We start from the raw sequence: 27865 nt of genomic DNA on the forward strand, positions 1-27865 counted from the left end.
TATAGTGATTCACAATTTTTAAAGGCTACACTTATACATACTATATAATATTGGCTATATGAAGCCTTGACTTTTCTTTCTTTCTTTTTTTTTTTTTTCTCTTTATTAGGTTGGTACTAGTTCTTCTTCTTTTTTTTTTTAATTTAATATATTCCTTACAAATTTAAGAACCCATCCTGAACCCTCCTCCCTCCCCATACCATCCCTCTGGGTCGTCCCAGTGCACCAGCCCCAAGCATCCAGCATCGTGCATTGAACCTGGACTGGCATCTCGTTTCATACATGACATTTCACATGTTTCAATGCCATTCTCCCAAATCTTCCCACCCTCTCCCTCTCCCACAGAGTCCATAAGCCTGTTCTATACATCAGTGTCTCTTTTGCTGTCTCGTATACAGGGTTATCGTTACCATCTTTCTAAATTCCATATATATGCGTTAGTATACTGTATTGGTGTTTTTCCTTCTGGCTTACTTCACTTTGTATAATAGGCTCCAGTAACAAACACATGAAAAGATGCTCAACATCACTCATTATCAGAGAAATGCAAATCAAAACCACTATGAGATACCATTTCACACCAGTCAGAATGGCTGCGATCCAAAAGTCTACAAATAATAAATGCTGGAGAGGGTGTGGAGAAAAGGGAACCCTCTTACACTGTTGGTGGGAATGCAAACTAGTACAGCCACTATGGAGAACAGTGTGGAGATTCCTTAAAAAACTGGAAATAGAACTGCCTTATGATCCAGCAATCCCACTGCTGGGCATACACACTGAGGAAACCAGAAGGGAAAGAGACACGTGTACCCCAATGTTCATCGCAGCACTGTTTATAATAGCCAGGACATGGAAGCAACCTAGATGTCCATCAGCAGATGAATGGATAAGAAAGCTGTGGTACATATACACAATGGAGTATTACTCAGCCATTAAAAAGAATACACTTGAATCAGTTCTAATGAAGCCTTGACTTTTATAAAGGACTGTCCCTAATGGAATGTATGGATTTTAATTCAATTTATCTTTTGGGAAAGTAATTTTGAGCCAAAGGACAGGGTGTGTGTGGGGGAAGGGAAGTCCTATCATTCCTTATCATTGCCTCCAACTTACTTTTCAGTTGAGTGCTTTCAGATCAGATCAGATCAGATGCTCAGTCGTGTCCGACTCTTTGCAACCCCATGAATTGCAGCATGCCAGGCCTCCCTGTCCATCACCAACTCCCAGAGTTCACTGAGATTCACGTCCATCGACTCACTGATGCCATCCAGCCATCTCATCCTCTGTCATCCCCTTCTCCTCCTGCCCCCAATCCCTCCCAGCATCAGAGACTTTTCCAATGAGTCAACTCTTCACATGAGGTGGCCAAAGTACTGGAGTTTCAGCTTTAGCATCATTCCTTCCAAAGAAATCCCAGGGCTGATCTCCTTCAGAATGGACTGGTTGGATCTCCTTGCAGTCCAAGGGACTCTCAGGAGTCTTCTCCAACACCACAGTTCAAAAGCATCAATTCTTCAGCGCTCAGCCTTCTTCACAGTCCAACTCTCACATCCATACATGACCACAGGAAAAACCATAGCCTTGACTAGACAGACCTTTGTTGGCAAAGTAATGTCTCTGCTTTTGAATATGCTATCTAGGTTGGTCATAACTTTCCTTCCAAGGAGTAAGCGTCTTTTAATTTCATGGCTGCAGTCACCATCTGTAGTGATTTTGGAGCCCAGAAAAATAAAGTCTGACACTGTTTCCACTGTTTTCCCATCTATTTCCCATGAAGTGGTGGGACTGGATGCCATGATCTTCGTTTTCTGAATGCTGAGTTTTAAGCCAACTTTTTCAGTCTCCACTTTCACTTTCATCAAGAGGCTTTTGAGTTCCTCTTCACTTTCTGCCATAAGGGTGGTATCATCTGCATATCTGAGGTTATTGATATTTCTCCTGGCAATCTTGATTCCAGTTTGTGTTTCTTCTAGTCCACAGATATGCAAATAATTAAGATATACCAATAATTTATTTGACTCATTTTGATTTTTTTCATATATGTAAAGTGTGTGTGCACTACTCACTCTGTTGTGTCCAGCTCTTTTCACTTCCATGGGTTGTAGCCTGCCAGGCTCCTTTGTCCATGGAATTCTCCAGCAAGAATACTGGAGGAGGTCGCCATTCCCTTCTCCAGGGGATCTTCCCGACCCAGGGATCAAACCCAGTTCTTCTGCATTGTAGGTATATTCTTTACAATCTGAGCCACCTAGGAACCCCAGTTATAAAGACCCTCTTGAAATTATGCCTCTTGAGATCAAGAATCTTGTGGTGGCATGCTGCCAAATGTTTAACAGGCTTTCCAAAAACAGTCCTAATATAGTATTTGCCTGTGGCCATGGGATAAATACCACCACCATGCTAATTTCAAACTGCAATGTGACATCAACTAGCTTGCAAAATTACTCCCTAAAAATTTAACAGTTTTCACAAGCCAGGGCAGGCCAGTTCTGGCACACCACTGGAACCTGGTCTGGCTTATTTACTGCTGTAAATAGAACAATGCCAGGCATACAGTAAGCATGCAACAAATGTTGGTTGAATATTAAATTGGAATAAATTATTATTTTTTTTTTTGGCTGAGCCTCATGGCATTCAGGATCTTAGTACCCAGACTAGGGATCAAACCTATGCTCCCTGAAATAGAAGTACAGAAGTCCCTTATAAATCCTTTCTTCTATTCTATCAATTATAAATTATAGCTTATGGAGTCCTTTTTACATTCTAACTGCCAAACTGTGAAGTGAGTACCTAGAGTTTGTAGAGAATTACTCTGAAAATAACTTGTCAAATGAGTCACCAAAGTAAATGAAAGACAAAAGACAGAGGAGGATAGAGGGCAGGGGAGTTGGAAGTGAAGGAAGAGGAGATAGGAATAGAAACAAAAATGAAAGTAAAGCCAAACTCCTCGTTGACTGCCACACCTCTCACTGGTCCACAGACTAATGACACTGGATTCCCTCTGTTAAAACTATAGGTGATGAATCTCATATTAAGAATCAGAATTTCTGGGTGAAGTCCAGGAATCTTCATGTTATCAAGTTACCCTAGTGATTCTGATATGCACCAAAGTCTGACAACCACATCCAAGGGTACACTAACTAATGAACTTATGAGTGACACCAAGCTCTGCTGTCTCCTTGGAACAGTCCACCCCAGCCCAAACCCAAGGCAAATATTCTACAAGCAATCAAATCTTCCTAGATTCTAACGTCCCATTCTAAACCTGGTAAGGAAAGAAAAACATTCCAATTTCATTGTGATCAAAATAATTCAACTAGACCTAGAAAGTATTTTTGTTGTTGAGAAATACTTGTTTGAATATTTAGTATCTTGCATTGTCAGGGGACATTCAACTTTAAGGGATCCACTATGTTATTTTCTTCTTTTATGTGCCGTTTCTCACGGACTCTCTATTCCTTATCAGTTCCTGGAAAACAGGAATGAGCAGAGCTGCATGCAGTTCTCAGGACTGAGATCATGAGAAAGGGCACCTGCTTGGATTCCCTTCAGTGACTCCCTTCAGTGACCTTTTATTTAAAGGTAACCTATTCAGTTATACCCCTCTTACTCAGGATACGGAATGTTTTCTGGCCCTTTGAAGATTTGTTATTTGCTTGGCTTTGTTTTTGCTCAATTTTTTTACTGCCTAAAGCTGCCTTGTATGAAGATATATGAACATGCATTTCTGCAAATAAAGCACCCTTGTTTCACTCGCAACTTGGGTCCCCTGCATCCTTCTTCTCATCAACTCCAGTCCCCAGGTCCCGGTCTACAAAGACAGTGACAAGTGGCGCCCGAACAGGGACCTGGTGAAAGCCCTTGGCAAGTAGGTGGAGTGACTGTTAGGACCTACGGAGGTCGGTAAGTGTGGGGATATAGTACAAATGGCTGGAAAGCCCCATCGCTTGTCTACTTTACTTCATTTATATAAGGTTCAAGGACTTTCAGTTTCACATCAATGGATAGAGGCTTGTCTCCAAACAGTGGTTAAATATAATCCCTGGTTCCCTGATGAAGGCAGTTTTGATTTAGAAATTTGGAATTGGGTTAAAGAAAATGTTGAACAAGTCGCAAGACAGGGAGAAAATATTCCAATAAATTTCTGGCCCGTGTGGGCCCTCATTAAGCTGCAATCTTGCCATTTCAAGGCAATTCTAGTCCCCCTGATATTCATCAACAAGCAGAACACTCATTATACAAATGTAAATTAGATGATGACTTTACAGAAGGCCCAGTTAGAGCAACATAAAATGTTTCAAAACTTTCCCACCATCCCTGCTCCGGCTATCCCAAGCGCTCCTCCTCCTCCTCTTTTAACGGTCACGAAACCGAAGGTCCCCTCAATTAGAGGACAAAATGAATCTGATGATGATTCTTCTGATGCTCTGTTTGACACTAAAGCCAACAATACTTTTTTTGATGACAACGATAAGCTCCTAACACACACTCATATTTATGAAAACAGACGATCCACTCATTTTCCTTCACAACGAAGGCTTTCTGATTTACTGGCTTTGCAATCTCAAGTCTCTGAGGCCGGTGATCTTTTTGCCTTTCCTGTGTTAGGAAATGTTTATGCTCAAGGGCAACTAATACCTCAATATGAAGGCATTGATTTTTCTCACATGCAACAGATGAAAAAGGCTGTAACTATATACGGCCCTCATTCACCTTTTACTAAAGAACTTCTAAATGCTATGGCATCTTCTATTGGAAATTTTATTCCTTATGATTGGCAAATTTTGATAAAAGCTCTTCTTAAACCAGAAAAATATCTTCAATGAATAATGCGGTTTCATGATGTGACCCAAGATCATGCCAATTCTAATGCTCAAGCTGGCACTCCCCAAAACCAAATTACTTTTAAAATGTTAACTGGTATGGAGCAATTTGATTTGGTGAAAGCTCAGATACAATGCCCTCCTTTGTTGCATGAACAATTGAAAGAAGGTGCTAAGAGTCAGACACGACTGAGCAACTTCACTTTCACTTTTCACTTTCATGCACTGGAGAAGGAAATGGCAACCCACTCCAGTGTTCTTGTCTGGAGAATCCCAGGGACGGGGGAGCCTGGTGGGCTGCCATCTATGGGGTCGCACAGAGTTGGACACGACTGAAGTGACTTAGCAGCAGCAGCAGCAACCCTTGAAGCTTGGGATTGAATTAATCCTCAAAGGGAACCTAAAAGTAACTACACAAAGATAGTACAAGGGCCTAATGAAGCCTATGCTGATTTTTTAACTAGACTGGGAGTTGCTATCTCCCATAATGTCAGAGAAGAGACAAGAGTACAATTAGAAAAACTGCTTGCATATGAGAATGAGAATCAGGAGTGTCAAAGAGCCATCGCTCCAATTCGTGAGACTGGGAATGTTAGTGATTATTTGAAGGCTTGTCACAACTTAGGATCAGAAACTCAAAATGCAAATGTTAGCTGAAGCAATGGCTGCTGCCTTTAAAAGGGGGAATGAAGGATGTTTTGTTTGTGGAGATAAAAGCCATTTAAAAAAGGATTGCCCTAAAAAACACACAGAAAATATTAAAACTACTAAAAAACCTCCAGGAGTCTGCCCTCAATATCATAAAGGGGTACATTGGGCTAAAAAAATGTCGATCTAAGTATGATGTTGAAGGGAACCCTATTTGGGGAAATTCAAAGATGGGGACTCTCTGGGTCCCCATCAACAAAAACCAGGGGCAAACTCCATCTTTTTCCTCAAACCTTCAACATCCAGCAATGCTGCCATGGAAATACCAGCCCTAAATGATTTTCTTCTTTTTCCTCAAGCAGTCCCTTCTAGAATACCTACCAGACCTTATGGACCCCTACCCCCACAAACCTTCGGCCTTATACTTGGCCAGTCTAGTCTGACTTCTAAAGAAATTACTATTCACCCTGAAATAATTGATTCAGATTATAAGGAAAAAATTCAAATTATTATGTCATCTCAGATACTATAACAATTCAAAAAGGGGGACAAAATTGCCCAATTACTTCTTTTACCTTACATTTATATTAACTCCTCTAATGGTATACAGACAGGTGGATTTGGTAATACAGATCAAAAGCAATCCTTATGGACATCAATAGTATCTGAATATGCATGACCAAATATAAATATCAAAATTAATGGCAAAAGATTTTCTGGTCTTCTTGATACTAGATCCAACATTACCATTATTTCCAAACATTTATGGCCCAAATCTTGGCCTATACAGAGAATTTCTTGCCAAATTGCAGGAATTTCTCAAACCAAAATACAAGAGGTTTATCAAAATGTCCAAATATATCCATATGAGGGACCAGAAGGCCAGCCTGCAACCTTACAACCTTATGTGATAGATGCACCCCTTAATTTAATAGGAAGAGATTTACTTATGAAATGGAAAACTCAAATATATATTCCACATTTTTCCTAGGGGCCACTGCTCATTTAACAAACAATACAATTATTAAAATAACTTAGAAAAATAATGAGCCTATTTGGACAGAGCAATGGCCCCTTACAAAAGAGAAATTAGAGGCTGCTAAGGAACTTATACACAATTGAAATTAAAACATTGAGGAATCTTGTTCCCCTTGGAATTCTCCCATTTTTGTAATAAAAAAGAAATCTGGCAAATGGTGTCTTTTAACAGATCTTCAAAAAGTTAATACATCTATGAAACCTATGGGTGTATTACAACCAGGAATTCCATCACCTACCGCTATTCCTCAAAACTGGCATATTATTATTATAGATATACAGGATTCCTTTTTTTTTTTTTACTATACCTTTACACCCTCTAGACAAAGAGAGATTTGCTTTCTCTTTACCTTATCATAATCATATCAGGCCTCATAAACGGTGTCAATGGACTATGTTGCCTCAAGGAATGATGAATTCTCCCACCATGTGCCAATATTATGTAGCCAAAGCCCTAGAACCTGTGAGAAAACAATTTCCTGACTTTCTTTTTATTCATTATATGGATGATATATTGTTTTCAGCTCCATCTATTTTAGAAACTCAAGAGACATTTGACACAGCTCAACAATGCTTAAAAGCTTCTAAATTAATCATTGCCCCTGAAAAGATTCAAACATCTACACCTTACTATTACTTAAGATTTGTTGTTAATAGACAACGTATTACTCCCCAACTAACACAGATTTATGTTAATAAATTATCAACCTTGAATGATTTTCAAAAACTTTTAGGTGATATAAATTGGATTAGACCCTCTTTAGACATTACAAATTATCAACTAATTTATTTAACACTTGAAAAAGAGACCCTGATTTAAATAACCCTCATTCACTTTCACAATAGGCACGAGAAAAACTCTAATACAAAATAAATTGCAAGAACAATTTCTTACTCGTATTAGACTTGATTTACCTCTAGAATTATTTATACTCCCCTCTCTCCATTCTCCCGCAGGACTTCTTACCCAACAATAATACCCAGTAGAATGGCTCTATACCCATTTTAGAGGGACAGTCACTTACACCCTATCTTGATTTGATCGCTCTAATCATTATCAATGAAGAAATAGAGCTAAGACTCTAACTGGCTCTGATCCTCATAAAATTGTAGTCAGTCAGTCAGTTCAGTCACTCAGTCATGTCCAACTCTCTACGACCCCATGAATCGCAGCACACCAGGCCTCCCTGTCCATCACCAACTCCCAGAGTTCACTCAGACTCACGTCCATCGAGTCAGTGATGCCATCCTGCCATCTCATCTTCTGTCGTCCCCTTTTCCTCTTGCCCCCAATCTCTCCCAGCATCAGAGTCTTTTCCAATGAGTCAACTCTTCGCATGAGGTGGCCAAAGTACTGGAGTTTCAGCTTTAGCATCATTCCTTCCAGAGAAATCCCAGGGCTGATCTCCTTTAGAATGGACTGGTTGGATCTCCTTGCAGTCCAAGGGACTCTCAAGAGTCTTCTCCAACACCACAGTTCAAAAGCATCAATTCTTCGTATTAATAAATCTCAATTCGAGAATGCATTACAAACTTCTACCGATTTCCAAATAGCCCTTCTGGAATATTTTGGAGAAATTTCATTTTATTATCCTTCTAACAAACTCTGGAATTTCTTCAAAAATACTATCTCTCACATTGTCACATCACAACCTATACCTCAAACTGATGTTTTCTATATAGATGGGACTAAAAACGCCAAAGCCTCATTCTGGTCTCTAAAAGAATATAAAGTCTTTTATACTAAATTTCACTCTGCTCAATGAAACAAATTATATGCTCTCATTCAGGTTATTCACCTACACTCTTATCCTATTAATATAGCTTCTGACTCCTTATACTCAGTTTATTAAGAAATATAGAAATTTCTACCATAAATTCTAACCAATCTATTATCCAACAACTTTTTCTTGAACTACAATCTATTGTTAAGAACCGCACTTCCCCCATTTATATTACCCATATTCAAACACATTCTTTCTTCCTGGCCTTATGGCTCATGGCAATGAACAAGCTGATAAACTTGTCTCTTTTCTACTCCTGAAGAGCAACATGCTCTATTACACAATAATGCTGGCTTGTTACATCAAATTTGGAAAATCCCATACCGACATGCTAAAGAAATCATTAATAATTGCTCTACTTGTAGGCCTCTACATCTTCGACCCATTGCACAAAGTATCAGTCCTTGAGGATTACAACCCAATGAACTATGGCAAATTGATGTAACTCATTGCCCTGAATTTTCTTCCTCTTCCTTCTTCCATGTCTCAATCGATACAAATTCTTCTTTTATATGGGCCACACCTCCCTGAGGTGAAACCACACAACAGGTTATAACTCACCTATTAACTTGTTGTACAATAATGGGAACACCTAGTTCTATAAAAACAGACAATAGCTCTACCTATATTTCTAGGCGATTCAAACAATTTTTGCAATCATTTTCTATTAAACATATTACAGGTATTCCTTATAATCCACAAGCACAGGGCATAGTTGAATGAGCACATCACACACTCAAACTACAAATAAAAAAATTTAAAAAGAGGGAATTCACAGGAACACTTCTATCTTCCTTATCCAGAGCAGACTTTACTAGACTCTTGCCTGGGAAATCCCATGGACAGAGGAGCCTGGCAAGCTGCAGTCCATGGGGTCTCGAAGAGTCAGACACGACTGAACGACTTCCCTTTAACTTTTCACTTTCATGCACGAGAAGGAAATGGCAACCCACTCCAATGTTCTTGCCTGGAGAATCCCAGGGACGGGGGAGCCTGGTGGGCTGCCGTCTATGGGGTCACACAGAGTCGGACACGACTGAAGCGACTTAGCAGCAGCAGCAGTGCAATATATTCTTTAATCCTATAACTATTGTTAATAGAGCTTTATTTGTTTTTAACTTTTTAAACTTACTGCAAGGTGATAGTTTGACAAAAGTGGAAAAAACATTTCAAGGCATTGAAGGATACCTCCCTTCCTCTGCCCATTTGGGTTGACTAAACAATGGAAATCTGGAGAATTAAGATTACAGGGAAAGGGGTATGCTTGTATTTCTCCAGATGGAGCCAACAAAATCACAAAAACAGCAAAATCCCCAGGAGGAGAAGTTTCCAGTACAAGCCATGGTGGCTTAAAAAATTTCCAAGAAATGCCACACTTGACGTCATCAACCTTATGATCTCCGTACTTGGGGACAGATAACCTTTACTAATCAAGCTGAAAATCTGGTTTCTCAATAGGGAATGCCTCTGAATCCTGAAAATATTTTTGTTGCTATGCTTGCTTTTGCTTCCTCCACTCAGGATAACTTGATTAATCACATTTACTGGGCTTATATATCTAACCGCCGTTTATTGCAGGTTGTAGAACGGACAGATATAGGACCAATCGTATCCACTAATGACTCAGTACATATGCCCTCTCCTTGGAGCTTGGAGGGGCCCTCTCATCCTGAGGAAGAAGGAAGACTAATTAACATTTCTCTAGGCTATGAAATCCTTCCTTTACACATGAGCCCAGCAGAATTATGTATTCATGTTAGTCGACAAACATGGGCTTTCGTCCTGCCTCCAAAAAAGAACTTCCGTACATTGTTTAGACTGTTTACTGCCCTGTCCTCTTATGAGGACCATGTCAATACTACCAAAACTCTAGGAAAAGGACAAAAGTTGGAATGTAAGGGGTTTACTTATAAGAATTTTAAATATACTCCTGTTTATTGAGATACACGTCAAGCTAAATGTTTGTGGCCAATTACACCACTGTTGATTGGGGACCCTATGGCATGTGGTTATCTAACTACTCAGATGATATTAATAGTACCATGTGTGATGATGTTACTCAAGTAACATGGAAAATTACCAACAGTTCAGTGGAACACTTTCATGACAAAGGACTCCTTGGCTGCCTTGACGGCAGAATGGCACCTCCTCGCCCTCAAATCATCCTCCATAAACGAATTGGGCCTGAACAATGAAACATCTGGAAGCATGCTACAAGTACTGAAAAACTTGGAACTTGGACTGGATATTTCACAGGAACCAGTCATAGTCATAGTAACTATTCCTTCCATTATAATCATTCATATTTTATACAAGCTTGTGTTCCCCTTTTGTTATAGCCATAGGAAACTTATAATTTAATAAGACTTTATGTTCTGTGACTTGTACAGATTGCAAATTGTTTACTTGTCTTAATTCCTCTATCTCTCTAAAAAATGAATCCCTTTTGATTCTTCGATCTCAGCGTAGTCTGTGGTTGCCAGTAGATCTCCAACAACCCTGGAAAGAGGGTCCCACGGCAAGACTTGCCTCCCAGTTACTCACTAAATTACTCCAACGATCTAAGCGATTCATTGGATGGTTGATTCTTGTTTTGGGGGGTTAACAGCCATTTGCACCACTGCTGCTGTTGCAGATGTTGCTTTACAAACTTCAATTCAAACACATAATTTTATTCAAAATTGGACTAAAGATGCTCATACTATATGGGTCACTCAGGTTCAGATAGATGAAAAAGTTCAAGATAAAATTCAGGAATTAAAAACAGCCATCCAATGGGTTTGAGATCAATTAATAGATTTACAAAAACAAGTATTATTAAATTGGAATTGGAATTCTACTCAATTTTGTATCACTCCTTTTTGGTTCAACCATAGTGCTTACAAAGGGATCAGATCAAATTTCATTTGCAAGATATACATAATAATGCTTCCTTAAATGTACAATTCTTGCAAAAGGAAATCCTTGAAACCTTCTCTAAGAGTCTACCCTTTTCCAAAAATTTGGAAACCTTAGCTGAACAGCTGGCTGATCAAGTATCTGGGCTAGACCTTCGAAGATGGTTTCAAAGCATTACACATAGTATTGGATCTGGAACTACAACACTGGTAATTATCCTGGTGATTATATTTGTAATATATCGATGCCTTTCAACTAAAATTGTTCAAACTAAACAAACTCAATTCGTCAGAGCCTTTTTCACAAAGTATCTACAGTCACCCCCAATTATGAAAAAATAAAAAAGGGGGAACTGTCAGGGGACGTTCAACTTTAATTGATCCAATGTTATTTTCTTCTTTTGTGGGCCGTTTCTCAAGGACTCTCTATTCCTGTTTTCCAGGAACGAGCAGAGCTGCATGCAGTTCTCAGGACTGAGATCATGAGAAAGGGCACCTGCTTGGATTCCCTTCAGTGACTCCTTTCAGCGGTTCCCTTCAGTGACCTTTTACTTAAAGGTAATCTATTCAGCTATGCCCCTCTTATTCAGGATATGGAATGCTTTCTGGCCCTTTGAAGATTGTTATTTGCCTGGCTTTGTTTTTGCTCAATTTTTTAAGTGCCTGAAGCCGCCTTGTATGAAGATATATGAACATGCGGTTTCTGCAAATAAAGCATCCTTGTTTCACTCGAGACTTGGGTCCCCTGCGTCCTTCTTCTTGTCGACTCCAGTCCCCAGGTCCCGGTCTACCAAGACCGTGACATTGCATTGATTGTTATTGATCATTGTTACTGTTATTAGCTAACACTTACTGAGGCCTTGAGTAAGTGTTAGTCGCTCAGCTGTGTCTGACTGTTTGCGACCGGTTGGACTGTAGCCCGCCAGACTATTCTATCCATGGAATTCTCCAGGCAAGAATACTGGAGTAGGTAGCCATTCCCTTCTCCAGGAGATCTTCCCAACCCAGGGATCAAACCCAGGTCTCCCTCATTACAGGCGGATTCTTTACCCATTAAGTCACCAGGGAAGCCCAAGAGACTCTATTTCTGGAGTCTGGAAAACCAACTATACCTCAGTCTGATCAATAGGATCAATATTTTACTGCTGCTGTTCACCATTTTGTTCTTTTCTGAAATGGTAAAGTAATAAGTACAAAAGAACTCTGAAAAGCAAAATTGCAAGACCAAATCTGCCCTCATTTTAAATTAAGACGAGGGGGGGACTTCCCTGAGGGTCCAGCGACTAAAACTCCACCTTCTAAAACAGGGAACTTGAGCTCAACTCCTGGTCAGGGAACTAAGATCCCACATGCCGAGGGGCTAGTGAGCCTGTGCTCTAAAGCTAGAAAGAAGCCCTCACGCCACAATGAAAGACTCCAAGTGCTGCAACTAAGACCCAACGCAGCCAAAAATAACAAAACTTTTAAACAAATAAAGATGAGAGGGCAAAACATGCCCAAGATAGTCTTAAGAAAAATGGTAGCAAAATCCTCTGTTAAATTGTAGGAAATACACATTACAGTCTACTCAGCCCATGTCAACCCAAAACTTTCTCCAAAAACTGCCCCCCCCCACAACCCGCCACCCAGCTGCTTCTGTGCATAAGCCTGACTTTGGCTGCAACTGATGTAACTCAAGTATGAACACCTGACCAGGCATGGCCAGTGGGATGCAGGGAGAGCATCTTTCTGGGTTGTAGAGAGCACATTGGTATCTTCTGGTAGCTAGATCTAAGGAGAGATGTCTGGGATTTGTAAGGAGCAAGGTCCATGGGCAAGCACAGCACACTGGTCTTGAGGGCACACAGTCTGAATGCTCAGTGACCACAGACCCTAGACAAATGTGAGGAGGCAGAGCCTGGGTCCCCAACAATGTTCACAGCCTGGATCAGGCCCACCCAGCACCCAACCTCACTCTTGTTTTTGGCTGCAGCCAGAGCAGGTGGATTTTCATTTCTTGTGGCGAAAACAGAATGACCAGCGCAGAGGGGCAAGCCATTTGGTCCCTCTGAGGAACCATGACCACGTGGGTTACCATAGCTGCCTCTGATTCCCTCCTGAAACAAGGTTCCCCTACCATGGTCCCGATCACCTCTGGATTTTCTCCCAGCCTGCAACTGGTTTGCCTGAGTGCTGGACTTGCCCTTCCCGGGGCCGCCTCCCTGCATGTTTGTGTTCTGTTTCTCAATTGCGCCCTTGACAGCAGAGTTGGAGCCCACTGTCACTCAACGGCTCCAACTCCCCATGTCATCTGTGTCCTTTGCATCTTTCACCAACAATGTCCGGCACAATACATGCTGTTGACTGGAAGCATTGATTTAGCCTCTTTTCCCACCAAACTCACCAGACAATGAGAAAACAGCACCGCAAGGAAACTCAAGTAGACAAATATTTGGTTAAACCCTTAACCTGAAGGGACTCAGGCCACTCTTTCCCCACCTCCCTTAGACATATCCTCCCTACCGAGACTGCTGGGCTGTACCTGGGATATAAATGGTGCCACCATTGCTCCAATGCGACACAGGGAGCCGCTGGTCCCCATCCCCAAAGCACGCATCGCCGTGGGGTAGACCTGGATGGTGCCAGTGTAGAAAGCATCAGTTAGTTTAGACTCCTTCTTTCCCAAGTCCTCTGTTCTTCCCTCCCCAGGTCAGGCTTTGCTAATATATAAAAGGCCAAATAGTCTATATAGACAGGATAAGAATAGAAGATGTTCATTTTCTCAGGTACACAACTTTGAATTTTAACAGTATCAGACAATGAACATTTAGAAATTATCCTTTCAGTGAGCAAATTCCAAAATGTGTTTAATATTCCAAATTTTATTTTAGAAAGCTAAACTTTGGAATCAGATAGAGTTCCACCTTAGAGCTATAAACATATAAAGGTGGTTCTACTGAATGGAAAGAAAATACACCCCAAATAACAACAATCCAAGCAAATCTTTAATATAGATACAGGGAACTGACTGAAGTGTCAGATACATACTACACCATCCCCCATGTTTGCATTTCAAAACCATATGGCACAGTCTGCTTTCTTTCATTTATAGCAAGACCTCATTAATCTGCAATTCAGGAGACCCAAGTTCTATCCCTGGGTAAGAAAGATCCCCTCGAGAAGGAAATGGCAACCCACTCCAGTATTCTTGCCTGGAAAATTCCATTGACAGAGAAGCCTGACAGGCTATAGTCCATGGGGTCGTAACCCTCGTACATGATTTATTGATTAAACCACCACCAAAAATCTGTACTTCATTGATTCAGAATTCTTGATAGGCAAATATTTAATAAAGAGGATTATAGGGAGAATATATGAAAGAATGCTTAATTTTGGAAATTTTTCTCTGAGTGCTATGTAATACTGATCAGTTTTTATCAATTCAGCAAAGTAAAGCATGTGACCTCTCTAGACACCATCTGTCAGATGCAACCAGATGCTATCCTGCCCCAGGGGAAACCGCTGTATTTATAAAGACGACCTGGAGGCTGAGTGCCTTTTCATGGAGTTCTTTTCTTTTTGTGGAAAATGAGGTTACTGGCTATTGAAAACAATGGATTCAGATACACAGAGACGATCTTTGCTCTAATATCAATATTTTTGTTTTTTGACAATTCTAGGAGATGAAATAATTCAAGACAATCATCTTTTGGTACACATCTTTGATTTTTTTTTTTAAGCCATAAGCATCAGGGGAAAAAATACTTAGAAGTAACCCTTTAAATGAACATGTTCCAAAATATGTTAAATTGAATATTCCAAATATAACCTTAGAGGTATACCACAATACATATAGACCTTTAAGTTCACAAATTCACAATAATTCTAGATTTTTTCAATGGAACTAAATGAAGAATTATGTATTGATATATGTCAAATATGTTATAATATCCTATTTTTAATCTACATGAGAGGACAAGAATTTTTTTTCCTGTGGCTTTAATGATTTTGATATGTAATATCTGTATTCTGAACAGACTTTTACCTTTCCTGACATGAAAATGAATGAAGCCTTAGCAGTCCCTACAGCACCACTTTCTTTAGCTCAATGAAAGACAAAGTCAGTTAAAATACTGTTTCCTATTCAGACATTGCTTATTTCTAGGAATGTTTGCTTTTTATTTTTTTTTTCTAGTTTTATTTTATTTTTAAACTTTACATAATTGTATTAGTTTTGCCAAATATCAAAATGAATCCGCCACAGGTTTTTAAACTGGGGCTTTCTGAGGAGCCCCCTCAGAAGTAGATGTATTAAGTATATGGAATAATTCAATAAATTAAAGATAAATTACTCTTATATTTGAATTTAAGCCACACACAACAAACAGCAGAGTGGGATGTGATCTTTCAAAAGAAAAAAGTTGAAAAATACATTCTAATTTCAAAAAGAGAGAAATAGGGTGCTTTACATTATATCAGCAACATGCAGGTATGGGCCCTATTTCTTCAGGAAGCAGGGTAAGCGGGCAATGAGGTGGTTTTTTTGTTTGTTTGTTTTGGTTAACATGAATGATTTACTGAGAAAGGGAGAAGGTCCTATCTTTCTTCTCAGAGACTGACTTTCACTAGACCCCATGGGGCGAGAGAAAGACCACATCAAATATACCTTCTGATGTCATTTTAATAGGATGTTTTTAGAAACTCATCAAAAGTCAGCAGAAGCCAGGGATGCATTATCTACAGACAAACACCTTGATGTAAGCAACCCCTTCCCCAAAACTAACCTCAGCAGTGTAAATGTAGATGGTGTTGAAGTTGGCTGCCACGAGAGCCCTCAGCATGAAGAGGAAGCCGATGAGGCCGGCGCTAGGGAGCCGGAAGGGAGACATTACAAAGGCAGAATGGGAGGACCTTCCGGGGCCCCCATCCCGGTGCATTATAGCGGCCAACACACACACACCCGTGGAGACCAGGTCCCCAGGGTGCGGCGCACCAGCTGGCCAGGCCGTGGGGTCCTAAAGCAAAAGCCTGACTCAGACCTTCAATCCCGTTCCCCCAAACTGTGCCGTTCCAGCCTGTCCTCCCCCCACTATGAGCACACCTCTGTGACCACTCCTGGAAAATGGTAGAGTGTGCAGAATAAGTCATACATATTATGAATGAGGCCACCCTAGAGTCACAAATTGCGTGCAATGAATTTTCCCACCACAGGTACGCTGTCTACATCACTGTCTTGACAACAATGCAGCTCATTTGGTCAGCGACTACAGTCCCCATTCTCAAGGAAGCTTTGTATAAAGATCCTAAGTGTCTTGGTGAGCGTACTCAATACCCGCAGGCTAGTTCTGTTCAGGGGCAAAAAGGGAGTAGGACGGGCAGAGGCAGCTTGTACTCTACTTTCCTAGGGAAAGGGACTTGTTCCTGACGTGCACTGAAGGCCGTGGGTCAGGAGACCTCGTTTTATTTATTTTACATTTTTTTTTCTGGCTATGGGGCATGTGGGATCTTAGTTCCCCAACCAGGGATCGAACATGCACTCTCTGCAGTGGAAGCATGGAGTCTTAACCACTGGACTGCCAGAGAAGTCCCCAGGAGACCTCATTTTAAAACCGCCACTCAAAACTAGGTTGTTCCAAAGCAAACAGAGAGCAAATACCTTGAGGTGCAAATATTGAGGAGCAGGAAGAATAAAGCCGTGCATCCCATGGTAATAGAAAGGCTCAGCCGTCTCCCCAGGAAATTAATGCCCAGGATGTTTAAAGGATTCACTGGAAAAAAACAAAGACAATTTTCAGAACTTTGACAGCAAATGGCATTTATCAACACTGGCATGGTTTCCTCCTTGTCATTTCATAAAGAAACAACTTAATCCAAACCTCATGGGTATTGCAGCCAAGACACAGTCACACTGTCATCAGCATCATGCTCTTTCCACATCCTTTTCCCATGTGGGTCTGAGAAAAACAAGTATTGGTGTATGCGAAGTACATTTTATGCCCAGGATGTGTATTACTGCATATAGGTCTAAACTGCCCACTTGTTCCATCTATAAATATTTTATGCTGTTTTTCAAATTCAAAATGCCATGAATTTTTTTTTTTGGGGGGGGGGTGGTATATACACAGCATGTGGAACTTCCCCAACCAGGAATGAAACCCACACCCCCTGCAGTGGAGGCATGGAGTCTTACCCACTAGACCACCAGGGAAGTCCAAGGTGCCAATGATTAAGTACCATTATTTTATGCCTATTAAAGCAGAAACAGTGCTTCCAAAGGGAAACCTAATAAGTCACTGTAAGACATATCCCAGTGGCAGAGATATTACAATGTGGGGGAATGCATCTTAGAATTGATTCGATAAAGTAATTCAAACCTCTGTGCCTCCAGACTTGTCCTCCCTACATTCATCCACACTGGAGACATGTCAGCATGATCTGGGGACTGTCTAGTCCTACCAGGCAGGAACCAAGTGTATGACAGGCCACTCTTCTCCATGAGGCTCTGAGTTGCCTGTCCCCCACCCAAAACAGAGAGCCACCCAACAGAGAGAGACATTTACGAGCAATTTCGCCAATGGTGCTGATAATCATGGTCCTGTAGTCGGAGGGGGCGAACATGTGGCAGTAACAGGGACTCTGGCTCTCCTCCAAGACCCCCACGGTCACGGCCACCTCGGACTCAGACCGCGAGCCACAGACTAGGTCCCGCTCCAGCAGCTCGGCACTGGCCAGGATGACCCCGTAGTAGGCAAAAGAGATGCCCAGCCTGGAAGCAAGAAAAGATGGGCATCAGGAAAGAGTGCCTCCAGGCCTGAAGAAGGAGTAGCCCCGTGAGAGGTGGGGAGAAGCAGGAAGAGCTTTTCAGGTGGAAGGTACGGTGTGTGGGAGGGGAAAGTGGGGTCACATTTCGGGGGGAGACTGGAGGGTGGCCTTCACCAGACACTGCACGGTGAGAAACGGATTTGCAATAAAAAGCAGAAAGGGCCCAGAGGACCCCCTCAGGCCAGGAGAGAGTTTTGTCACAGAGTCAGAACAGAACTAACACCAGGTTGAAACTGCCCCCCTCATTCTTTAGCTCATGTACTCTGTTACTTTAGACCTGAATACACAGAGTTAACTATCAGAGGACTGTTGCTTGTGCCCAAAAAGCTTATTAAGTTCCCATCCCAGGTAGTCCTGTGTTAGTTTTGGCTACTACTTGTAAGTAAGTTCATTTTCAGCCTAGAAACCTTGCAAATAAGCAGAGATAGGGGCGGTAGAGTAAAAATAACCAATATCGATTTGAAGTTTTGTAGAAACCTTGTGAGCAAACAGAAGAACAAAGAAATGTTAAGCTTCCATTGAAGGCCAGTGGCTCCAAGAAGTCTGCAACCTGTCATGACCCTTTCATCTCGAACCCTCCCACCTCCATCTTTCCCTCAGCTAAAGCACAGCCTGAGGGCTACTCTAAGATGGTTCTTTAAAACTTTAGTCCACCATCTTCTCAGTCTGCTGGCATTCTGGATAAAGTCGCTGTAATTTGCCTCAACACCTTGACTTCTACTTGCCTGTCATGCAGCAAGCAGTGCAAGCTCAGACTGGGTAGCAGTTTCCTTTTCTGCAGCTACTCCAACATGTGAGCACAAACAGTGCTTTCAACAGTTCACAGGTATCATCTCACAGTCCTGGAGCTCAGCACTTCAGTGGGTCTGGCTGACTTCTCTGCTCGGTGTCTTCAGGAGGCAGAAACGCCAGTGTAGGCGGGGCTGCTCCACTTTTTATGGGAGAATCCATCTTCAAGCTGATCCAGACGGTTGGCACAACCCAGCTGCACAGGCTGAAGGACTCTTGTCCACGACCTCGCTGGCTGCCGACCAGTGGTTTTCAGCTTCTGCAGGCTCCGCTTGTTCCTTGTCTGCGGAATCAGCAACAGCAGTCGTGTCCTTCTCATGAGCCTGCCTTATCTCACACTTCTCTTCTGCTGCAGCTCTGATTCCAGCTGGAGAGACTTCTCTACTTTTAAAGACTCGGGTGATTAGATTGAGCCCACCTGCCTAATCCAGGTTACCTGTTTTAAGTCTGATAACCATACTTAACTACATCCATGCGCTGCCTTCACACCGACAGTCAAGTGAGTGTTTGATTAAATCACCAGGTGTTGGAAATCTTGGGAATCATCTTTAGAATTCTGCCTTTCGGAGGTCAGGAAGCCATGCGAGGTTTTTTGCTTTTGCTTTATATTTCCTTCATCTCTCTCTCTTTTTTTTTTGGTCTAGTCTTAAATATTTTTATATATTTAAAATAAATATAAATTTTTATATATTTAAAATAAAATTTATTTAAATGTAAACATAACATACAGAAAAGTTCATATATCAAACTGAAGAAAAAGAATAAAGTCAGCCTCCTAGAAGCCCCCCTCATGCCTATTTTATGGAAATGGTTATTAAAGCCACAGGTAAAAGACATACGGGGATAATTAGGGGACATTACATATATTCTGCACACTGCATGATACTAGTGATGATTGTTAATATTTTTTCATATTTTATTTATTTGGCTGCACCGGATCTTAGTTGTGGCAAATGATATCTTTAGTTGTGGCTCTTTAATTGCGACACATGGGATCTAGTTCCCTGACCAGGGATCAAACCCAGGCCTCCTGCATTAGGAGTGCAGAGTCTTAGCCAGTGAACCACCAGGTGAGTCTCACAGTTGTTAACCTTGTTGGTGTGATTATAGGCTTGGAATCACCTAAGAAAATGTCCTCAGGTAGTTGAGACTCCTAATGAAGTACCCGGGGATGAAATGGCATGAAGTGTTGGGCCTACTTGGAAATACTTCAGAACAGGAAAAAAAACAGCCAACGCAAGTGGGTGAATATCTGTGATTGTCAGATCTGAGTGGCAAGTAAATCCTCTGTGCTCTCTTGTGAGCTTGGAAACTCTCATCATGAAATATTGAAATATTTAAAAAGAAGACAATAATCATCTTGTTATTAAGGTAGCTTTAAATTTTGCTTAATTTCCAAATACTGAGGGTATTTTAAAAATTAAAAAGTCTCAAAAGGAGACACATCAACGTATTTTTAGTGATTATATCTGGGAAAGGCGGACAACCAATTTCCTGAATTCAAACACTATCGTTAAGTTTCAACTATTCTGAATCTTTCTGTAAGTGGAAGCATGTATTATGCATTCTGTGTCTGACTCGCTTTGCTCATTATTACATTTGTAAGATTCAGCCATGTTGAGGGCAGAGCACGAGTTTTCTCATTTTTATTATTGTATGGTATTCTATTTCACAAATATAACACAACTTATCCATTACACTGTTGATGGGCATATGGGTTGTTTTTAGTTTGGGGCTGTTACAAATAAAATAATGCTATTTTATTTTACTTGGCATTTCTGTTGAATATAAATCTAGGAGTGAAACTGCTGAGCTATAGGTTATGCATACTTTCAACTGCCGTAGAAATCATTAAACAGTTTTTCAAAGTGGTCATGCTAACTTGAAATCCAATCATCAGTGTATAAAATTTCTAGTTACTTTACATCCTTCCCAATGCTTGATTGGGAAGATCTCCTGGAGAAGGAAATGGCAACCCACTCCAGTACTCTTGCCTGGAATATCCCATGGACAGAGGAGCCCGGTAGGCTACAGTCTGCTGCTGCTGCTGCCAAGTCACTTCGGTATGTCTGACTCTGTGTGACCCCATAGACGACAGCCCACCAGGTTCCCCCATCCCTGGGATTCTCCAGGCGAGAACACTGGAGTGGGTTGCCATTTCCTTCTCCAACGCATGAAAGTGAAAGTGAAAGGTGCTGGGAGCCACCACGGGAGATCCCACCCATGACAAAGGTCATGCGGAAGAGAACCTGACAGGCAAAGGTGGGTCAGGCCTCGAGGGACCCCCTGAATCTGCTCGAGCATCTACCCCAAAACCAGAATCTGTCTTAGTATTTTGTGCCTTTCACCAACTCTTCTGTCATTAATAGGGGGCTATCCCCGACCACCTTTCTCTGGAAAAAGTCAACTTAGGGCTTTAGTTAATAAGTCTCCTGGGCATGAAAGGAATATTTCTATTTTAACCCCTCTGATGGCATTCTAGCTTGCCTGACAGGTTTATCCATACTCTTGCAATTAACACACATGACTGTTCACAACTCCCCAACCTTGAAAGGCACGGGAAGCCAAAACATTCTAAAAGTCCTAATGAGCATAGAGTCCTTTAAGGGATGAAAAATGATTAGAATAGATAGTACTGGTAAAGGGCTTCATCATTGGGCCAATGCTTGCTGCCAAGTGCCCATATCCCTTATCCAGTGTGTACCTGGGAGTGCGTTAGTTAACATAGTTGGAATGTAAGAAAAACAAGTAGCAGCCTTGGAATTAACCACATCAGACCTTTGAGCTAATTGGTTCCTTCTTTGTTGTGATCCACTGCACCTTTGCTCCGTGAGAATGTAACTCTGTTTAGTACTTTCTGAGGCTGGGAAAAATAAAGAAGAAACACTTTAAGGGAAAACAAGTTTTCTGGCTGATCAGCCTTTATCAAAAAAGGGTCATAAAATGTCCACAGGCCTCCAAGGCCAGAAGATATGGTACACAACATTGTTTATGGGAAAGGTATGCAGAAAAAATCCTGGTTTTGATAAAGACAAAACAGATGTAATGTTTGGGCTGACTCTGTATGACTTTGCATCTTTCATTTCCCTCTATGTACAAATCAAGGTATAAAAGTTCCTTTTGAAAATAAAGTTATGGGCCTTGCTCACCGGAGCTTGGTCTCCCCGTGTCGTTCTTTTTTTTTCTTTTTCCTCCTTTTCTCTCTCTGTTCTTCTTTCAGGATGACTCCTTGGGGCACAGGGGCTCTCTGAGTTCACTTTTTTGCCTGGGCTTCTAATACCCAATCGGGAAGGCGCCCTGTGTCTTCACCAGGGAGGGGGCGTCCTGCGTCCTCACCCCACCGAGAGGGCGCCTGTGGCCTCCATGAACAGAGCAAGTTCTGTGCCAGGAGCTTTATTGGCTTTCTGTGTTAATCAAGGAAGATCAAGCCCTGCTCTCTGCTTTGCTATCCTTTTGCCTAGGCCGTCATTCTGAGGGTACTCCTGGATCCTGCTGGGGCTGGACCCCGGCAGAAAGGGAAGTCATTCAGTCATGTCTGACTCTTCGCGACCCCATGGACTGCAGCCTACCAGGCTCCTCTGTCCATGGGATTTTCCAGGCAAGAGTACTGGAGTGGGGTGCCATCACCTTCTCTGGCTACAGTCTATGGGGTCGCAAAGAGCTGGACATGACTGAGCGACTTCACTTTCTTTCTTTCAAAGCTTGATACAGTCTTTTTAACTTAGCCATTCAGGTGGATTTGTAATGGTTTCTCATTTGGTTTTAATTTGTATTTCCCTGGAGACTTTAAGGTTGACCATGCTTTCATGTATTTATCTGATACACATTTCTGTCAAGTGGCTGTTCAAGTCTCTGGCCTATTTCTCTACCAGGTCAGGTATGATTTTCTTGTTGAAATAAGTTATATCACAGTAACATATATTAATAATATATATAACATGTATATATAATTTGTTGGACATAATATACTATAAATTTCTTTTCTCAGTTGGTGGCATACTTTTCAGGCTCTTAATTTAATGTAGGCAAACTCATCAATCTTTTCTTTTAGCATTGGTACCTTTTGTGTCCTATTTAGAAAATCTTTGCACAGAGAGAGCCACTGAATCTATTCCTTTGAATATGACTCTCAGTGACCTCAGAGGATCAGTTCCTGGACTGTGATGAGGGAAGAGACCAGGCTGCAAAAGCTTAGTACAGAACTCAAATGAAAAAAATTTAAAAACTGGTTATAGATGATTTGGATTTTTTTCTCTCTTTTTATATTGTTATTTTATACCTATTTTTTTGGTCTGTGGTGTTAAGCAAAAAAATAAGGCATTCCTGGTGTCTGCCTTGTGTTTTCTCCCCAGAGCACTCAGGAAGAGTTTACTTCAGTGGACTTTCTCCCACTGAAAATGTTTGTTTATTTGAACCTAGTTTTTTTTTTTTTTAATTAGAGTATAATTGCTTCACAATGCTGTATCAGTTTCTGCTGTACAACAATGTGAATCAGCTGTAAGTATACATATATCCCGTCCCTCTTGAACCTCCCTAAACCTAATTTTGAAATAATACCATTCTTACCATATGACCCAGATCTGTAATGTGGTCCGTAAATATTTAGCATCCAATAAGTCTGCAAATCTTCCTCTCTTTTCCTGGGGTAGTGAAAGGGGGAGACAGAACAGATTAAGTGGGTTAAGAATGGACAAAGGTGACTGTAATATTTTAGGTCAGAGAAAGCAAGAACAATGTGGGAATGTTGTGCAGAGAGACGGTCACTCCGCTCCCTGAATACCCTTCATCCAAACCCATAAATACTGGCTTTAACACATTTGTCTAAGTCAATCAGCCTCTGCATACTTTTTTATCACTGGCAAGTACCAAGACCCACTGAATTTAAGGTTCTAATGCTTTCGCTCTTCTCCTTCTCACCAGTACTGGTGAGAGGTAGAATAGAGTACAGAAAGTAGGAGGATATAAAAACAAATATGAAACTGATCGAGATTCTTTTAACATTAAGATGAAAAAACCCTAATATTAAAAAAGTGTGAGATTCATGTAAAAAACAAGTGGCCTAAATTTGGAAACAGGATACAGTGTCCAATTTCTTTGTGTGTCTTTAGTAAAAGTTCTTGTCCATAGCCAGTGCCTATGAACTATGTTTGGATCAAAATAAGACTGAGTTATACAGGATTAGGCAGTGATGGATTTTTATGTAAAGCTAGGAATATTTCAGGTGGAGGGTGTTCAGCTGAAAACCAACTACTCTTTTCTCACAAATCCACCTGGGATTACAGCATCCCACCCTTGGCACCCCGACCAGGGAGACCAGAAGTGTGGTCTGGGGGTCCTGGATTTTGTTGTCACAGGAAGAGCTCCCAGAGAACTCAGAGGTCCTCTGCCTCCGTGACTTTCAGGCTCAGCTCCTAGATTTCACTGGGGGTGAACTCGAGCAACTGACACTCCATTTTCATCTGCTCTATATCTCGGGACTCTGGTCACTCATCTTTGGAAAACCTCTGATCCAGCCCTATCCTCATATTTTCCAACACAGAATACATGGCCCAGAGAGGGTAAGTGACTTGCCCAAGATCACACAGCTGTTTGAAGACAGAGCCAGTCTGGGTCTTTCCCACCTGCCTCTCTGCCATGTCCCCTGGGTTTAGACACAACTATGTCCCCTCACCTCCCCAAGTGTCACTGGAGATTCAGAAAGCTGAGTTATATATAAACATATAAATTTTATCCTAATAAGTCATTTGGTTCTGAACCTTTGGCTATACAACCCAAATGGGTGGACTTATTCAGCTTCTTCACGGAATGGCCCCCCCTCAGACAGCCCACAAAGCATCTCAGGAGTGAAGCTGCAGAGGCTCCACTGCTCACAGCATCTTGCCTGGCCTCCTCCACACAGCATCCTAATAACCACCTATGTGACCGAATTCACTGCTCATCCCTACCTTTGGTCTCAGCTCACACCATTCCTCCTTCCTGGCCTTTTTCCTCCCCAAGGCTGCCTCTCCTCTCAGTGTGCAATGTCTGCCCCACTTCTCCCTGCAGGTGGCTCTGCCAACCTGGCTCACAGTCACCTCTCTGCTCTGATCCTCCACACCCTGCTTCCCAGGCCACTCGCCTGGTTCTAGGCATCTGGGTTCTGTTATGTTATTGATACTTTCCTATGTGAGTCTTACCTCTCTAACCAGATTTAGGAGACTTGAAGGCAGGGTCCCTCACTTACAACTCTGTATTCACAAGGCCTTGCTCAATAGACCACCGTGAAGAAGAACAAGATCATTTAATGGGCCTGAGGGATGGAGGCAGCAAGCTGAAGTCAAGAGAAATGAAGGGGGAGAAAGAAAGAAGGGGGAGAGAAGAGAAGTATATAAGAGGAAGGAGGGTAGGGGGCAGTTGTAGAGATGACTGAGAATGGAGATGTGGTCTTTAAAGAGTTAAATGAGCTAAAATGAGGTCATTAGGGTGGATTGTAATCCAATATGACTGATGTCCTTATAAAATGAGGTCAGAATACACACATAGGGAAGATGACATGGAGACATAGGGAAGATGACATGGAGACACAGGGAGAAGATGGACATCTAAAAGCCAGGGAAAGGAGCCTCAGAAGAAACCAGCTCTGCAACACCTTGACATTGGACATCTAGCCTCCAGAATTGTGAGAAAATAATATTTGTTGTTTAAGACACCCAGTCTATGCTATTTTATTATGGCAGCCCAAGTGAACTAATACTCAGTGGGATAGGAGATGGAGGAGGAGGGGTGGAAGAGCGAGGAGGGAAAAAGGAAAGAGGAGAGAAGTGGACCTCAGTGCTCCTCAGTCCTGGAGCAACTACTGGGTTAAAAAAAAAAAAAAAAATACGCATCAGAGACTCCCTGATGGTCCAGTGATTAAGACTTCACCTTTCATTGCAGAAGGTGCAGGTTTGATCCCTGGTCGGGGAGCTAAGATCCCACATGGCCTCTTGGCCAAAAAAAAACAAAACACAAAACAAAAGCAATACTGTAACAAATTCAATAAAGACTTTAAAAAAATGGTCCACAGCAAAAAACTCTACAATCAGACCCTCATGATCATTCAGCTGTCCATGGTTTTGTCTCTAAATTTTTTTCTCTTTCTGAACCCAATTTTATTTTTTATGCTATTGACAATCAAAATTTCACAGCCAGAGATTATGTGCCAGTTTCTACAAAGCATAATAACTTCTTTCATTTAATCCTTGTTGCCTAGCAACTAGTCTTCCCACCATGCTTTGCATGATAAAATGTAATTGTCAGTATCTTGGTAGAAAGGTAGGAGAGAGCTGATACTGCCTAATAGTAGGGTCCTGACCTCTGAACCACAAACTTTTATTTCCAAAATCCAGAAAAAAAAAATTAGAATAACAGAAGCATCCTTAATTCTTCGGAAGAAAGTTCAAGGTTCTTGTTTCACAAGTGGGTTTTGAGGCATGTGGAATAATTAGGGGAAACACTCCACAAAGCAAAGTAAGAACACCTTACCAAATGAAAACTGTGAATGTGAGGAAGTTTGGGGCATTGAATTCTCATTTTTGCATTTTTAGCAAGCACATTCTATCTCACAACACATCCAGCACCAGGTCAGGTGGCAGTGGGATTACAATGCTTTTGTCATCAGTGATGTCCTGGGAAAGTCAGGAACACCCAGAAAAGCCCACCTCTGACTTGTGTGCAGGACACAGAAGACCTGTACCCTTGACATCACCCTCCTGTTGTGGTTATACAATGCCTGAGGGAGTAAGATGTGAGGAGGTGAGTGGGGAGAGCTGTTGCTGCCCTGGACCCATCTGAGGCATGGAGGAACAGCTGGGTCAAGATCAGGCTCTGCCATAGATTGGTGCAGCCACTGTGGAAAGTGGTATGGACAGTCCTCAGAAGATTAAAAGCAGAACTTCCATCAGATCAGATCAGATCAGATCAGTCACTCAGTCATGTCCGACTCTTTGGGACCCCATGAATCGCAGCACGCCAGGCCTCCCTGTCCATCACCAACTCCCGGAGTTCACTCAGACTCACGTCCATCGAGTCAGTGATACCATCCAGCCATCTCATCCTCTGTCGTCCCCTTCTCCTCCTGCCCCCAATCCCTCCCAGCATCAGAGTCTTTTCCAGTGAGTCAACTCTTTGCATGAGGTGGCCAAAGTACTGGAGTTTCAGCTTTATTATCATTCCTTCCAAAGAAATCCCAGGGCTGATCTTTTTAAGAATGGACTGGTTGGATCTCCTTGCAGTCCAAGGGACTCTCAAGAGTCTTCTCCAACACCACAGTTCAAAAGCATCAATTCTTTGGCGCTCAGCCTTCTTCACAGTCCAACTCTTACATCCATACATGACCACAGGAAAAACCATATCCTTGACTAGACGAACCTTTGTTGGCAAAGTAATGTCTCTGCTTTTGAATCTAGCAACCCCACCTCTGGGTATATATCCAAAGGAAATGAAAATAGGGGCTTAAAGAGATCTTCACTCCCACTTCACTTTAAAGTTCTTCTAAAAAAAAAAAATCATTCAATTTTGGTTGGTTCACTTGGTTCATTTCCAAGGCAAATCATTCAACATCACAGTAATCCAAGTCTATGCCCCAACCACTAATGCAGAAGAAGCCAAAGTTGAATGGTTCTATGAAGACTTATAAGACCTTCCAGCACTAACACCAAAAAAATAACAAATTAACAGCATAGGGGATTGGAATGCAAAAGCAGGAAGTCAAGAGATACCTTGAGTAACAGGCAAATTTGGCCTTGGTGTACAAAATGAAGCAAGGCAAAGGCTAACAGAATTTTGTCAAGAAAACATACATCACAGCAAACACCCTTTTCCAACAACACAAGGGATGACTATACACATGGACATCATCATATAACCAATACTGAAATCAGATTGATGATATTCTCTGCAGCTGAAGATGGAAAAGCTTTATACAGTCATCAAAGACAAGACCAGGAGCTGACTGTGGCTCAGATCACGAACTGCTTATTGCAAAATTCAGGCTTAAATTAAAGAAAGTAGGGAAAATTGCTAGGCCTTTTAGATATGACCTAAAGCAAATCCTTTATGATTACAT

General features: G+C 41.6%; 1 protein-coding gene across 3 annotated transcripts in view; it reads right to left on the bottom strand.

Annotated features, from left to right (window-relative positions):
• SVOPL (SVOP like) overlaps positions 1-27865 on the bottom strand; it is a 106943-nt gene that overhangs the window by 37965 nt on the left and 41113 nt on the right. For 2 of the 3 annotated variants that reach the window (XM_019959155.2, XM_070788220.1), the window contains 5 exons: positions 23347-23420; positions 17730-17935; positions 16826-16937; positions 15954-16035; positions 13712-13801 (listed from right to left, as the gene is read on the bottom strand). In XM_019959155.2, the coding sequence (XP_019814714.1) occupies positions 13712-13801; positions 15954-16035; positions 16826-16937; positions 17730-17935; positions 23347-23420 (564 nt within the window). The remainder of the gene's footprint in view (positions 1-13711; positions 13802-15953; positions 16036-16825; positions 16938-17729; positions 17936-23346; positions 23421-27865) is intronic. The other variant, XM_070788221.1, reaches the window with a different exon arrangement.

Source organism: Bos indicus, chromosome 4 (genome assembly GCF_029378745.1).
Source record: "Bos indicus isolate NIAB-ARS_2022 breed Sahiwal x Tharparkar chromosome 4, NIAB-ARS_B.indTharparkar_mat_pri_1.0, whole genome shotgun sequence".
NCBI lineage: Eukaryota > Metazoa > Chordata > Mammalia > Artiodactyla > Bovidae > Bos > Bos indicus.